This window comes from Galeopterus variegatus, unplaced genomic scaffold (genome assembly GCF_000696425.1).
Source record: "Galeopterus variegatus unplaced genomic scaffold, G_variegatus-3.0.2 Scaffold279, whole genome shotgun sequence".
Classification (NCBI taxonomy): Eukaryota; Metazoa; Chordata; class Mammalia; order Dermoptera; family Cynocephalidae; genus Galeopterus; species Galeopterus variegatus.
In genome coordinates, this window is record NW_007726390.1 from 35658 (window position 1) to 51687 (window position 16030).

A 16030-nucleotide genomic window follows, 5' to 3' on the forward strand; every position below is an offset into this window, starting at 1 on the left:
CAGGTTATTTAATCTTGACAATTAAATTTCTGAAGAATTTTGCTTTCCTACTATCCCATTTTAATTTATTAGTGATATTATCCTAATGACTAGTATGGTTCAAAAACCCATTGGGAGAACTATGGAAGAGATTTGTGGGTTTATGAGTCTTGAATCATATTTTGTTTAAGCTGAAAACTTAAATTTGAAATGCTGACTTATGATGTAAGGATAAACATACTTTCTTAAGCAGCAGTTGCAAAAACAGTAAATTGATTCTGTTGTTCAGTCCTCTAAAAACTTAGCAAATTACTCAGAGTTGCACTAATGAAAATCCTTATTGGAACACAGCCTCTCTTTTCTTTCCTTTTTAACTTGTTGTATGAAAAATCAGAATAAAATACACTTATACAAGCTGCTACCTGTAAATCTCAGCATGGTGTTATTATTATCAATTACTTTTTATTGAAGGCACATATGAGTTATATACTATATACTTTATGAACAAATATGTACTTTCAATTTACCTCTCGAGTGAGGTGGGAAAAATCCTAGAGCATAGCGTCATCAAATATATCTACAACGGACGCGTAATGTGGACCTATGGCTATGGCCCAACTCATTTGTCTATAATGAAAGGGCAGGAATGTAGCTAAATCTTCTCTTTCTGATATGAACAAACTAATGAGGATTTTGTGGCTGCCTCAATAGAGTATACATCAATATCGTATTGATTTACATTTTCTTTAATTTGAATATATACCTTCAATACCATTGACCTTTATTTACCAAAGAAATAAAAAATATTTTTTATGAGTTTTCAGTAAGTACAGTTTTGTAAATAGGTCTCTTACAAATCTTTAAGTAAATGCATTTGATAATTCTAAATATTAAGTGTGATTCCAGGTAAAAATAAAAATAAAACAAAACCATCTTTAAAGTAACACTAGACAATAAATATTTGCTGAATGAATAAATGGAAGGATGAATGACTTTATTCATTATGTTTTGTATTCCTATGTTACTTCTGCTCAACTAAAACAAAACCATCTTTAAAGTAACACTAGACAATAAATATTTGCTGAATGAATAAATGGAAGGCTGAATGACTTTATTCATTATGTTTTGTATTCCTATGTTACTTCTGCTCAACTAACTCTTTTTGAATTATAATTTGGTTTCCTCTATTGATCTGTCTTTAGGGGCAAAATGACCCTAGTGGTAGTGATGCAGCTATATTGACATTACAATTATATTACTCATAGGAATTTAAAAGTTGGCATTATGGTTTCATTTTAAAGATACCATTAGCCTATGAATGCCTCATGGAGAGCCTCGCATAGTGCCAAAACTTGGTAGACACCTAATATATGTCCAGTGAATGATTCCTGCTTCAGTCTAGGTTGTTCTATTTCATGAGTGCACCAAAGAACACATTCTCATTTTAAGAAACAGGATAAATAGTTATCCTAAAAATAAAAAGTAAAATAAAATTTTAAATAAATCAAACAGGAGATACAGCAGATGGGGGTATGGTTATATGTCTTCCCTCTTTCTTCATTCTAAATATATGTATTCCATCATACACTTTGGATGAAGTCATTTCAAGTGCATGTGTGGGCTATTGACTCAGAATAAATTACACAGCACAAGGATATCCCTAATATTTTTATGAAGGTGAAAAAAGATTAAAATGAACAACAGGGACAAGCTTTAAGAGAGAAGAAAAAAGGAAGATGGCACAAAATTGAACCATGTAACTTTTCAGAGGCATGGAGAAGAGGGCTGTTATTACCAGATAGCCCCTGCTATATGCCTAATGGGAAAGAGAGGATGGTAGAACAGGCAGATGAGTTGTTTCAGTCTTTTATAGTACAAACCAGCTGGCTTTACCTCTTTTTCTTTCCCCACACCAAGAACTCCTTCAGGTTTGGTTACACATTCACCTGGTTCTTGCAATAGCACGGGCCAATGAATGCCAGAAGTCTGAATCAATCGTGCTTATCTGCCTTATGTGAAGGAGGGTTGGTCTTGGGTAATTATTAAAAAATAATAATAGAATGCTTTAGATAGAACTATGGAAGTTTAGATACTGCTGTGTCCATTGAACGCACTAATGACATAATGAGGCACCACCTCATTACTCGTGTTTTAGCAGATGTGAACTGGAATGGGAGCCCCAACCCTTCCCCCTCTTATCAGGATCATGTGATCTGAAAAGATGTTCTGGAAAGCAAAAGAAGGAGAGTAGTAACAGGAAGCATTAGATAAAGGATGGCTTTTTAAAGCAGGAAAGAAAGTTGAGAAGAGCAGCTTCATGACATTTTCCTTAATATGGCTAAGGAATAAAAAGGAAATAAATATACATAGTCACATGAAATTAGGTAATATACTTTCAAATATCTTTTACTTACTGTCAGCCTGGGGCTTACTACATAGGTCTGTCCTCCCAGCCCCAGCTAACTTCCAAGGGGCAGAAGTCAATTCCTACAAAAACTGACTGACATCTACACTCACCAAGGTCTACACTAAGATAGTGAGGTCAGAAGAGAATCTAGGACTCCCTCCTCCTGCTACCCGAATTATGTTGAGAATCAACATCTCCCTCAAGAAAGATCACATTACCTAAAAGTATGTGGCCTTACCCAATGAATCATAAGAGGATAATTTTCTCAAAATAAACAAACAAGCACAACACAAACAATAAAAACACTCATTCAGTACAAATCAGGCAATAATTGTTCTACAGAGGACAATATTCATTAACAGAAATGGTATAGTCCTTAAGAATTAAAATTTTGCTAAAATAACCTGAACAAATAACGATATAGTTAGGCTATATCCCATCAAGAAACATAAAGGAATAGAGATATTTTAAATGTTGTGATATGCCTTATTTTTAATCCCCTTTATAGTACGTTTCACACGGTTCTATAATGTACCTGTTTACTTGTCTGTATCCCTCAGTAGGCTGTAAATTACTTGAAAAGGGAACTTAGTCTTTTCCATTCTCTTCCGTTTCATAGATGGCACATAGATGGCCATCAATCAGTGTAGAATGAATGCTTTCATGGGTAGTAAACAAATCAAAGCTCGTACCCAATTTCATATTCTGAACATTGGAGTAGGTATTCAGAAAGCACTATGAATGAGAAAGAGGTTTCTGATCTTAGATGCTTTGAGTCAGCACTGCTGTATACAACTGGGTGTGTTGTTCACTGCACAAGATTATCCAGCCAATGGCACAAGTTGGGGCAAAAAATCCAACCCGTGCTTCCCACCTTCCAAGCCATGTACCCCAACACTGCTCTGTCTCTGCCCCCAAGAAACAATGCCTTTTTCCAAATTCCTACAAAGGCACTGTACAAACTAGAGATGATCCTGATTTACATAACGATTTAGAGTAATCTCTGACCAGTTAGATCCCATGAGCAGGAAAAATTGCTTCAGCAATCTGATTCCACCACAAAGGGAGTAAAAGAAACAGTGAAGACTGTCTGTTCCTGAATAGAGAACACTTAGGTTGGAGACTGTTTTTCTCTGGATTCTCAACAATCGTTATAAAATAATTTTTTTTTTTTAAAGATGACCGGTAAGGGGATCTTAACCCTTGGCTTGGTGTTGTCAGCACCACGCTCAGCCAGTGAGCGAACCGGCCATCCCTATATGGGATCCGAACCCGCGGCCTTGGTGTTATCAGCACCGCACTCTCCCGAGTGAGCCACGGGCCGGCCCTAAAATAATTTTTTTAATATAAAAGAATCACATAAAGGAGACTCAGTATTTAACCTCACCCCAAAAACTGAGTTACAATATCAGAGATGCGTAAAAAGCTGGAAGAAGCCTTAAGGATCATAAAATTCCATTGTGGAAGAAATTTTAGAAATCAGCTCGTCCGGGCCGGCCTGTGGCTCACTCGGGAGAGTGCGGTGCTGATAACACCAAGGCCACGGGTTCGGATCCCATATAGGTGATGGCTGGTTTGCTCACTGGGTGAGCGTGGTGCTGACAGCACCAAGTCAAGGGTTAAGATCCCCTTACCGGTCATCTTTTAAAAAAAAAAAAAAGAAAAGAAATCAGCTGGTCCAATAATCTCTGAATTTCACAGATGAGGAAATCAAAAAGATCAGGAAGATTAAGTGATTTGCCTGCGGTTAGCTAGCAGAGCCAAGCCCAGAACCTAGTTGTTTTCTGGCTTTCAGTCTAATAATCTTCCCGCCACACCTGGCTGGACTTGCCATCATTATGATCGACAAACATCGATTGTGCACCCACTGCGGGGGAGACGCGGAGTGAAATATATAAACTTGGTTTCCGTCAAGGGCTTTACAGTGAGGTTGAGAAAACAGGAAATCCAAGTACTGGAAGACAAGCAATGATATGAGATGGCATATAAAGGGCGGTTTAGACTCAGTTTCTGAGTGGGAGTGGTTACGTGGAGGTGAGTGGTAGGCGTGGGGTGGAGTACCCTCCTGTGGGCCGACAACTCTAGAGGGACCAGAACCAGGTGACAGAGAAGGCCCAGGCAGGCAAGGCCGCATTTTTTGTAGACAGCAAGAAAAAGCTTGATGTGCTGGTTGAGGAATCCTCTGAGAATTATGAATACTGGAGGAGGAGAGTGGAGAGGCAGGAAGGAGAGAGGGAAATGGGTAATGTATTTCACAGGAAGCCTAAGATGAAGATTATTGGCAGAAGAGATTGGGAGGTAGGTAGTTCTGGAATCCCTCCCGAATAACTGAGAATCAGACCTAAGACTTTTATCTTTTCAAGAGTGTGATAGAATTTAAACTGTGTATGTTATCAAGAAAAGCTGGCAGCATTGATATGGATACAGACAGTACCTTCTTTTTTGCCACAATACATTCCTAAACACTCAGTTAAAAAGTAGAACAAGGGCTGGCCCGTTAGCTCATTTGGTTAGAGCGGGGATGCTGATAAAACCAAGGTCAGGGGTTTGCATCCTCGTACTAGCTAGCTGCCAACAAAACAAAACAAAAAAGTAGAACAAGGATAAACATTTTTTATAGTTACCAAATATAACCTACAATTCTAATCTTGTGAGTCTGTATTAGTAAAGGGAAATCGTGCCCACAAGAAATGTGGAATCACTGACAAATGAGTAGCTTAATGGGATAAAAAGTATAATTCGTATAACTTCGTATAATGTATGCTATACGAAGTTATTACGGGTAGAGAGGGCGGCGGCACTGAATGAGTAGCGGAAGCGCTGGGGGTCACGGGTCTGCGCGTGGCCGCGCAGCCGGCGGCATCTCCATACCATGAATTACCCGGGCCGCGGGTCCCCGCGCAGCCCCGAGCAAAACGGCCGGGGCGGCGGCGCCTGGGAGCTGGGCTCGGATGCGGGAACGGCGTTGGGCGGCACCGTCTGCTTCTTCGAGCACCTGCCTGGCGGAGACCTGGGCGACGGCGACGGCGACGTGCCCCTGGCCCTACTGAGCAGGGACTCCGGGCTGCAACTGGCGCCGGGCGCCGAGGACCACAACCACCACTTGGCGCTGGACCCCTGCCTCAGTGACGAGAACTATGACTTCAGCTCCACGGAGTCCGGCTCCTCGTTGCGCTACTACAGCGAGGGCGAGGGCGGCAGCTCCTCGTCGCTGCACCCACCGCAGCAGCCGCCGCTGGTCCCGACGAACTCCAGGGGTGGCGGGGCAGTGGGAGGGGGCCCCGGGGAAAGGAAGCGCACCCGGCCCGGCGGCCCGGCCGCCCGGCACCGCTACGAGGTGGTGACGGAGCTGGGCCCAGAGGAGGTGCGCTGGTTCTACAAGGAGGACAAGAAGACCTGGAAACCCTTCATCGGCTACGACTCGCTCCGCATCGAGCTCGCCTTCCGGACCCTGCTGCAGGCCGCGGGTGCCCGGCCCCAGGCCGAGGACCGCGACGGCGAGCATGTCTGCGGCCCGTCCTCCCCGGCGGGCCCGGCCTTCAGCTCCGGGGAAGACGACGAGGACCGCGCCTGCGGCTTCTGCCCGCTCACGGCGGGGCACGAGCCCGAGATGGTAGAGCTGGTGAACATCGAGCCAGTGTGCGTGCGGGGCGGCCTCTATGAGGTGGATGTGACCCAAGGAGAGTGCTACCCGGTGTACTGGAACCGTGAGTAGAAGGCCGGGGTTTGGGCGGGACTGGCTGTTCGTTCAGGTTACGTACGACACTCACCGGGCTGGGTTTGGGACTTGGCCGCCGCTAAGAGAGTGGCACGTGAGGCCTGGCGTTTGGTCGGGGCAGGATGGAGATTGTGCAGGGAGCGCCAGCAGGTGAAGGGTAAATGAGCAGATGGCAAAACCCAAGCTACTGCCTGGGGTCAGGAGGAGAGGATACCGACGGCTATAGCGCCTCCTGGGTGAACTGGGTGCTGCTGCCGTCCGCTGGAGGTGGTGCAGGAACCGACCCCCAACCCGAAAGGATTAATTTCGTGATCCTACCAGAGCTTTGTCCACCTGGGGACCTGGTTCCATCTCTTTTACCCCGAACAGCCTGTGATTTTAAATAGCAGCATGTCCTCTGGAGTGGGAAGGTTTGAGATGTTCTGCACGAGAATCAGCAGTTCAGATATGAACTCAGGAAAAGGAAATTAATCCCTGGCAGGAAAGAAAGGAGATAGGTTGTTCCCACTGGGTGTATTTGGAAGAGGTAGAAATCACTGCGTGGAGCAGTTCTGGCAGGTGGGTCCGCTCACTCTGGAATACTTGTTTTTGGCTCTTAGGACCTCATTAGCGTATTTTATTTTTGTCTGTTAACCTTGAAAAATTACAAGTGCTATGCTTCGTTTTCCTCATCGGTAAAATGGGGATAATTGTACTTATTTCATAGGGCTATTGTAGAAAGTAAATGAGAAAGTATACCTAAAGGAATTGAGTGTTAAGAATGTTAGACAGTAATACAATTAGGTTTATAATTAGAGTAAGGAGGAAGGCGATCAGAGATATCTGTTGTTTCATGCAGCAAATATTACATATGGAGTATATAGTAGATATTCAACAGTAACCGAAGTTATTGGCCACCAATAATTTGTAAAGTACAATTTTAATCTTTATGAGCGCAGTGCCCAAACTCAAAATATCTTCGTTGACTGTCACTACCCCTAGGTTCTCCATACGTCTTACAACATTCTATCTTGTGTTAATTATATGTATTGATGATTTGTTTAGCAGCTTTTTATACTCTTAGGAGCTAGTGCAGTGGATATATTCCATAACTAGGTATTGAATTACATCAGTGATTCTGATAGTGTTAAAACATTCATATGTTAATCATGAGTTACTAAGACAGCAATTACAACATGTGTCAAATTACCAAATAAAATAAGCATATCAGGAAATTTAATTTCTTACTTCACTTTAAGATGACGTTAAAGGTATTTGTTACCATTTTTATAAGGTCAAATTCATGTAGGATCTGTTATATCACTCCTTTTGATTATAAGTTCACTAAGGACAGTGTATGCCTGTATTCATTCATTCATTCAGTTCTTTTATATTTACTGAGTATGTATATGCACAACACAGTACTCTGGTGAAAGCATTAGGAAACGTGGGAAAAAGGAAAACTCTTACCTTTCAGGAGCTTCCCACTTAGTGTTTTCTTCAAATGACCTAAACATCACTGTAGATTTTTTCCTGAAGATAGAAGCACAAGGTCTTAATGGAACCAGAAAATTGGGTAACAATGCAGGGCATCCTTGGAGATGGGACTGGAAACCAAGAGATGAATCTTACCCTTAGAGTAAACTGAAGGATATTCTAGAATACTATGTGCTTCTTTGGTTTATGATAAAATTGTTAATGTTTGCATGGTGCTTCACTATTTACAAAGTGATTTTTGACACTTATTTCACAGTGATAGCAAATTAATGCTAACATTCTGTATATGAAGAAATGGGCTCAGTGAAATGAACTTATCAAGGTCACTCAGCTAGAAAGTATTAAAGCAGTTCATTAATTTAGGGGGGGAATACAGTGCAGTGTCCAAAGAGCTTCTGACCCATCCAAGGGTGGTGTGGGTGTCAGGGAAGCTTCCCAGAAGATGTAAGACTGAGTCCTAATGGATGAATTTAATCAGGCAGAGGAAGCAGAGGGGTAGAATGAAAGGCATTCCAGACACCAGATGGGGTAACATATGCAAGCACACAGAGGCATGAAACTGCTTGTCATTTTGAGGAAATGAGGGCTGCCCCTGCAGGGGCTGAGACACAAACACACGGGGCTGGTTTGGGATCTGACCACCACAGAAAGGGAGGTGGTGCATGAGGGCTAGTGTTTGGTTGGGGACTGGATGGAGATTGTGAAGGGAGCACCTACACATGAATGGCACATTTGGGAGAATAGCTGGAAAGGGAACAGGGTATAGATGTGCAGTGCTAAGGAGTTTGGTCTTTATCCTGTGACTAACGGAACCAAACAATTGAAGGTTCTTTATTACTTAGGTGTGATTAGTGACAATGCAAAAGTTGGATGGGAGAGTTTGAAACAGAATATCATTAGAATGCCAGTGTCCTAAATCAGGTGAGAAATGGTGAAGGCCTACAAAAGTTAACCTGAAGGTAATGTGGACTTAGTCTTCTCAATGGTAATGTGGACTTATCTTCTTTGCAGATAGCCATTTAGCCAATTACAGCTTATAAATTAATTTTTGTTAATTAGCATAAGAACAACACCTATTTTTGTCTCCTAAAATTTTAGCATTTCCTAAATAGTTCTGTACAAAATACAATCCTGTGGGTATCCAAGGCTCTCATATGAACTACAGTGAGAACACAGTAGTGCTTTTTGTGGTGTCCTATAATCTACCATTTCTCACAAAATCACATGTAACTTAGTTCTACTTGGTTCTTTAAATCTCTGTGTGTTATAATGTTTTCACACCTTCTTGGGAGTGTTCAGTCCCACTGTGGTCTCTTAAGCCTTTCTTCAAATGGAAGAATTTTGCAGCTTTTGGCTTTCCTTCTCTTTTACCTTTTTTCTTTTTTTTTTTTTTTTTTTTTAACCTTTTTGGAAAACTTTCTGAATAGTGATAGTAAAAGGTTAAAAAAATTAAACAAGGTCCTACGTAGAATGGTGGTAGGATTCCATTGTCCATTTAGATTTTTGTGGCCTAATTTAGCCCACTGCATCTGGGTGTCGAGGACAAGTTAGCTATGCCTAGTCTAAAAGAATTTACTCTTCCTTTTGAACTTTACTAGCAGATAAAATTTGAACCAGTTTGGGGTAAATGAAATCAGAAGGGGAACAGAAGTTATCTTCTATAGCTAGCCAATATTATTATATATAGAAAAAAATATTAGTTGTAGGAAATTTATTTTTCTTCAATTGTATATTTAGATATTTTTTCTGGCTCCATGTGACTTTTAGGTAAAAACTGATCATTGCTGAGTAATGGCTAAGTGAACTAACTCCCCTGTTACCAGTGTTCTTGCTCAACTGCTTGTACTAACTTCATAGGCTTGTTTTGAGGATTATTATATGTAACATGCTTACAATAGTGGTTGTCACATAGTACTAGGTATACTATATCTATGTGGATCTCAAAATCTATACAACTTATTTGTACGAGTTGTATAGTTTTGTGAGTGGTTGGCACATAGTACTAAGTTAGCACTATATCTCAAAAACTGTACAACTTATTTGTAGGAGTTCACCCAAAGTTTAATAAGGTTAACCAGCGCAAAATAGTTAGGTGCCCACAGTTAGTTGTTATTGGCCTGTGCCTCATCAGAGGTGAAAGAATGTTCGTAAAGAATATTGGCAAGAAAATGGCCAAAGCATTTACGAATAGCTGATGTGAAGACATATGGACATTCTAGAGATATTTCATGAGCTTAGAATAGTTTCATAACAATTCTGGTGGCAACAATGTGTGCAGTATGCACTAGGGAGTATGTAATTTCCATTCATTGACTAAATTAATAAAGTTATTTAATTGTCCAAATTTTTTTAAGAAAGTGTAGTTTCCAGAAGTAGTCATTAACTATAAACCACAGATTTCTTCTCCCACCATTTTCTGGTTACTTATAAGGCCTACTTGCATTATTATAATGTTGTCACTTTTCAGTTTCAGGTACTTTAGAAATTTACCAGTTCTTTTCTTCCTGATATATTGAGATGAAGAGAAAATTATATTCCCAGTAAAAATGAGAAAGGGGAATTAGAGCTTTTCCCTCAATTATATGATGTTTATTAACTTGGCATAGATGTAACCATGTCATTCATTCACAAGTGAATAACAATTCTTTATGTGGCTCAGAGCATCATGTAAAAATAATGGAGTCCAAGGGGGGTTGAAGGCACTATTTCTTGATCAGTTTCTGCCTCCAATAAAGTAGGACTATAAGCAGTAGACAACAGGCATTAATTAATATGCCTGACCCTGAAAATGTGTTGGAGGCTTTTATCTCTTACTCTTTTTAACTATATTATCCCCCACTTGCCAAGGAAGGCAGCCTTGGGTGTCATTGAAACCCTCATTGCTCAGGTTTACAAAGTGCTGGCAGAAGTCTTCTGAGAACCTACCCCATCCCAGATCAAGTCTGCCTTTGAGTACATTTTTCAGGGAACTGCTGAAACAGTGCAAGGATATGAATGGCTAGTGACATGTATTGAGGGGAGATGTGGCCCTACCTGACCAAGACATTTGGGCTTCTCTTTCCCTTTGCAATGTGCCACTAGTTTAAAACTGATCTAATATTAGTTATTGATCCACCTTCTTTGAGTATGGTTCAAATGTAATAATGCATGTTGTGCAAATGCTTTATATAAATGTACAGAGTAATTAGTGTGGTTTTCTTTCCTCTGTTGACCCCCTTCTTTTTTTTCTCCTTTACTATTTTGTTATAAAAGAGACCTTTTGTACTCTTCCCTCTTTCAGATTTTATTACCTGGGTCTTTTATCTCCACATCACTACATATAGTTAGTGTTTTGCTGAGATCTTTGATGTCTGGAATCCTATGTGATTCTTTTTTGTAGACAGCAAGAAAAAGCTTGATGTGCTGGTTGAGGAATCCTCTGAGAATTATGAATACTGGAGGAGGAGAGTGGAGAGGCAGGGAGGAGAGAGGGAAATGGGGAATGTATTTCACAGGAAGCCTAAGATGAAGATTATTGGCAGAAGAGATTGGGAGGTAGGTAGTTCTGGAATCCCTCCCGAATAACTGAGAATCAGACCTAAGACTTTTATCTTTTCAAGAGTGTGATAGAATTTAAACTGTGTATGTTATCAAGAAAAGCTGGCAGCATTGATATGGATACAGACAGTACCTTCTTTTTTGCCACAATACATTCCTAAACACTCAGTTAAAAAGTAGAACAAGGGCTGGCCCGTTAGCTCATTTGGTTAGAGCGGGGATGCTGATAAAACCAAGGTCAGGGGTTTGCATCCTCGTACTAGCTAGCTGCCAACAAAACAAAACAAAAAAGTAGAACAAGGATAAACATTTTTTATAGTTACCAAATATAACCTACAATTCTAATCTTGTGAGTCTGTATTAGTAAAGGGAAATCGTGCCCACAAGAAATGTGGAATCACTGACAAATGAGTAGCTTAATGGGATAAAAAGTATAATACCGATGCTTTTTGATGCCCCTGGTTTAGGGGACATGTTAAATTCAAGGTGGTAGGATGTAGCAATTGCCCATGCCAGAGAACTAAAGAAAAACATTAGAAAAACAGATATAATCATATTAAAGTAATTCTATGTACTGTTTTCCAGTTTTACCAGGTTGCCAGCAAGAATAAATTATACACTCATTAATGTTTATTCGAATGTCTTATTATGTTAAGCTATATCTAGAAAATATTTATAATCATTGCTCTTTTATGCTTAGATAAATGAATGACTGCTGGGGCCCAGCCAGCCTTCGGAAATTACATTGCTATTGATACTTCTGTATCCCAACGCCTCAGATATCTGGAAATCTTAGAGAAATATAAATTCCATCTGAATGGGTAGTTTTTCCAAATAGTTGAGAGTTAATAATTTTAACTATATAACTGGAAATCCCCCTGATATTACTAATTCTCCTTTTGGCCTCTTCTCAGTGGATCATCATTTTGAACATTGTTGCAGGATAGCCCTTGAGAATATGGGACAAAAAACTGGATGAATTATGCTAAAACTTAAGACTTCCTAATCATATGTCATGACTGTAAGTTAGTACAGCCATTATGGAAAACAGTATGGAGGTTACTCAAACAACTACAGATAAAACTACCATATGAACCAGCAATCCCACTTCTGGATATATACCCAAAGAAATATAAATCATCATGTCAATCGAAGGGATACCTGCATCCCCGTGTTTATCACAGCACTCTTTACAATAGCCAAGATATATATACACAATGGAATAATACTCAGCCATAAAAAAGAATGAAATTCTCGGGCCGGCCCGGTGGCGCACTGCTATAGTGCGCCGCTTGGGAAGCGCGGTGGCGCTCCCGCTGAGGGTTCGGATCCCACATGCAGACCGGTTCCCGCTCACTGGCTGAGCGAGGCGCGGGAGCAGCACCGAGGGTTGCGGTCCCGTTGCCGGTCCCGGTCCGGTGCGGGGGCGACACTGAGGGTTGTGATCCGTTGCCGGACACGGAAAAAGACAAAAAAAAAAAAAAAAAAAAAAAATGAAATTCTGCCATTTGCAGCAACATGGATGAGCTTGGAGAAAATTATGTTAAGTGAAATAAGCCAGGCACAGAAAGAGAAATACCACTTTAACCTCACTCATAAGTGGGAGCTAAGAAAGAAAGAAAGAAGGAAGGCTACAATAAAATGTTGAACTTTCAGAAGGAGACAACAGCCCTACAGTTACTAGAAGTGGGAAAAGGGAAGGGGGGAAAGGAAGTAATGGGGTAAGGGACACAAAGAATAATTACAATTTGTAATAATGAACATGTTAATAATATTGATTTGATCATCATATACTGTGCACAAATACTGATAGTCAACTCTGTACCCCGTAAATATGTAAAATCAAAAATAAGTGAATTAATTAAAATAACAAATCATGTGCCATGGAATGTGCAGCTTAATAACTTTAGATGATGCACACAGGGAGCAGAGTTGGAATTACTTCTGAGCCTTAGACATAGCTAAGTGCAATTCCAAAATTGTATTTTATTACTTATTACAAATGATTAACTTTTAGTTATTATTTTTTGATTGCATCTATTATTTTCTTCTCATTCTATAGAACTGCTCTAACTAGACCCAGTATATCACATGTTCACCTGATTCACACACTTAGACCTTCAGTAAAACTTGCATTTTAACATCTGATATGAATGTGTTCTAACATTAAGTACCCCCAAGTTTGTTTATGATTTGGAAAACAAAGTCTTTGCTGTGGATCAAAAGACAGTCATCGGAAAGAGAGAGTCTACTTCAAAGTAAACCAAAAAGATTGTTCAGCACAATTCAAACTGAAGAAAGCACAGTGTGAGCCGCTCAAGTACTTTCAATGGTATTTACTCTTCCAATGTGGCTATCCAGTGCTGAAATGAACCCTTTCTCTATGGCTACCATTAAATAAGATGAATGTACATCTCTGCAAGGTTTGTGAACAGATACTTGCCTTTGCTCAAGTACAACATTCTCATAGACAACATGCTCAAGTACAACATGCTCATAGACAACCAGTATTATGCTTTTTATTGAAGATTAGAACAGGATACCCATGGTTCTGTTCTTTACCTTTTAACTAGGAAAAAAATGGGACCTTAAATTTAAGAATGTCTTTTTTGATATAGTTGTGGTTTATTCTTTAACCTATTTACTATTTAATGTGTTTACACTGTTTTGTGTAAACTACATTATCTAGTACACTTTGTCAGGGGGAGGGTGTAACTATACCTCATATATAGTGAATGCCCATAATCCTGGAATACTGGATTGAATTATTTGGAATTCTGGTTGCCTGGCAAGATTCTGTCTTTTATGGAAAGGCCTACAACCGATCAAAGAATATGATAAGTCACACATAATGGGGTGAACCTTGTTTACAACATTTGTTTTCAGATCACCTCTCACTCTACCATAGTACATGAATTTTATCTTTGCTACCTCCATTTCAGTTCTGGACTTTCTCGAAAGACAGTATCATATGTTTAAGAAAGTGAAGGACCACTAGAGCCAGACTGTCTGGGCACAAATCCTAGCTCTGCCGTTTACTGTCTGTGTGACCTTAGGCAACTTAAATTCTCTGTGCCTTAGTTTCTTCTTCGAGAAAATGTGAATAATAGTGTCTATTAGGATTATTTTAATAAATGAGTTAAAAATTTTAAAGATCTTGAAATATCTCATGATGAGTAGTAAATACTGTATAACTGTTAGCAGTTATTATTTCTCCATTTTCCTGCCTCTTCTGTCCTTCTGAATTTACAACACACTTGACATTCTTGGCTGTCATGTTTCGATTTGTAGTCTTTTTCTTCACATGACATTTTCTTGGCCTGCTACGTTGGTAATCAACTCTCAGATAGGCACAGTGCTAGAGCCCCTATAACTGTCTCCCGCCCTTGTGAAAAGCTGTGATTTTTGCCTAATCTCTCAGGCCCCAACAAGGTAGTGCTATCTTGAATCTTCCTGACTTGGATCTTGGAGAAGTGCACCAGTCATTCTCTTATAAATCTATTGCCTGTGGAAAAGGAGGAAGGAATTCTTTCCCATAAAAGCATTCTAAGTTCTTGAGCATCTATTTTTTTGGTGTGCAGATCCTGTCATCAAATGTGGGAGGTACTGACTCTACCCCCAAAGTTTATTTAGAGCATCTCTACCAGATACCAGAGTTTTTGATGCAATACAGTTTTCTAAAAGACTGCTCAGTTTTCAGTTGAGTCAGAGCCAGTAGTGTTCTTGGTTTTCTGCCACATTGGCAAGAAAAATGCCCCACAATTCCTCTTACAGTGAAGGAGACCTAAGCATGAAAACTTTGAGGGATTCTTCTTAATTCCTCTTTAATAGGTATCCCAAGAAATTCTGATTGCAGGGGATTTGTAGACCTTACTTGGTAACTCTGTTAATTCATGAATCTCCTAGTCTGAATGGCTGGAAGCTGCCTCATCTTCAGTGTTCACTTACTATCAGAGTAATTAGCAATTCAGCCAGTCCAAGGCTGCATTTCAAGGGATTCCAGGGGAGTTAGCCTTCAATCCATGAATTGGTGTCTTTTTCCCAATCATAATCCCACATGTTGAAATCCCTAAAGTCTAAAATCCTAAAAATCCCAGTCCTGGAAGGTTAAAATCCCAAATGTTGAAATCCTGATGTACAAACATTGAAACTTCCTTGGTAAATGAAGAGATGTCCTTTTTGTACATCTGCATTTGTGAAAGAAAATTTCTCAAGGTCTTGGCTCCTTGGGTGACCAGATACGTGGCGGTAACCCCATACGTGGTGGCGACCCATCACAATTTTTGATCAGTCTCGTCAAGAGACTTAGGTTGCCCATCTCACCGTATTTCAGATGACCACAGTTATAAAGCTGGGTGCACACAATTACTAACCATAGTGATATATGTTTGTACATTTCACTTTTTCACCTGTTTCTTTGTGATTACGGTTTGTCTGCTTGTAACTGTTACACTCGTGTGACTGTCATTAGCATACCCGAGTGTTTAGGCTTGCAAAAATATACATTATTATTGTCTATTTTATTGTATAAAATGGCCTGTGAAATGTTCTGTTGTATTTTTATGTTTCTCAGATAAAAGATATTTATTTACATTTTTAAAAGGAGATTTATAGAATTTTTAAAAATTATTTTTTCCAGAATTATATTTTTGATCTTTCAGAATTGTGATTTTGGGGATTTTAGACTTTAGAAATTTTGATCTTTCAGAATTTCAGCATTTGGGATTATGGCTTTTGGTACTGTGTCTTTAAGAATTATGGCCCAGAGCCGGCCCGGTGGAGCACTGCTACAGTGCGTCGCTTGGGAGCGTGGCGGCGCTCCCGCCGAGGGTTGGGATCCCACATACAGACCGGTTTCTGCTCACTGGCTGAGCGAGGTGCAGGCGCAACACCGAGGGTTGCGATCCCGTTGC

At 40.1% G+C, this 16030-nt stretch overlaps 1 protein-coding gene across 4 annotated transcripts in view; it reads left to right on the forward strand.

Annotated features, from left to right (window-relative positions):
- The first annotated feature begins 5165 nt into the window (after positions 1-5165).
- DDHD1 (DDHD domain containing 1) overlaps positions 5166-16030 on the forward strand; it is an 88380-nt gene continuing 77515 nt past the window's right edge. For 3 of the 4 annotated variants that reach the window (XM_008566937.1, XM_008566935.1, XM_008566936.1), the window contains exon 1: positions 5259-6093. In XM_008566937.1, the coding sequence (XP_008565159.1) occupies positions 5259-6093 (835 nt within the window). Of the gene's footprint in view, positions 6094-16030 lie in introns of all 4 variants that reach the window. The other variant, XM_008566938.1, reaches the window with a different exon arrangement.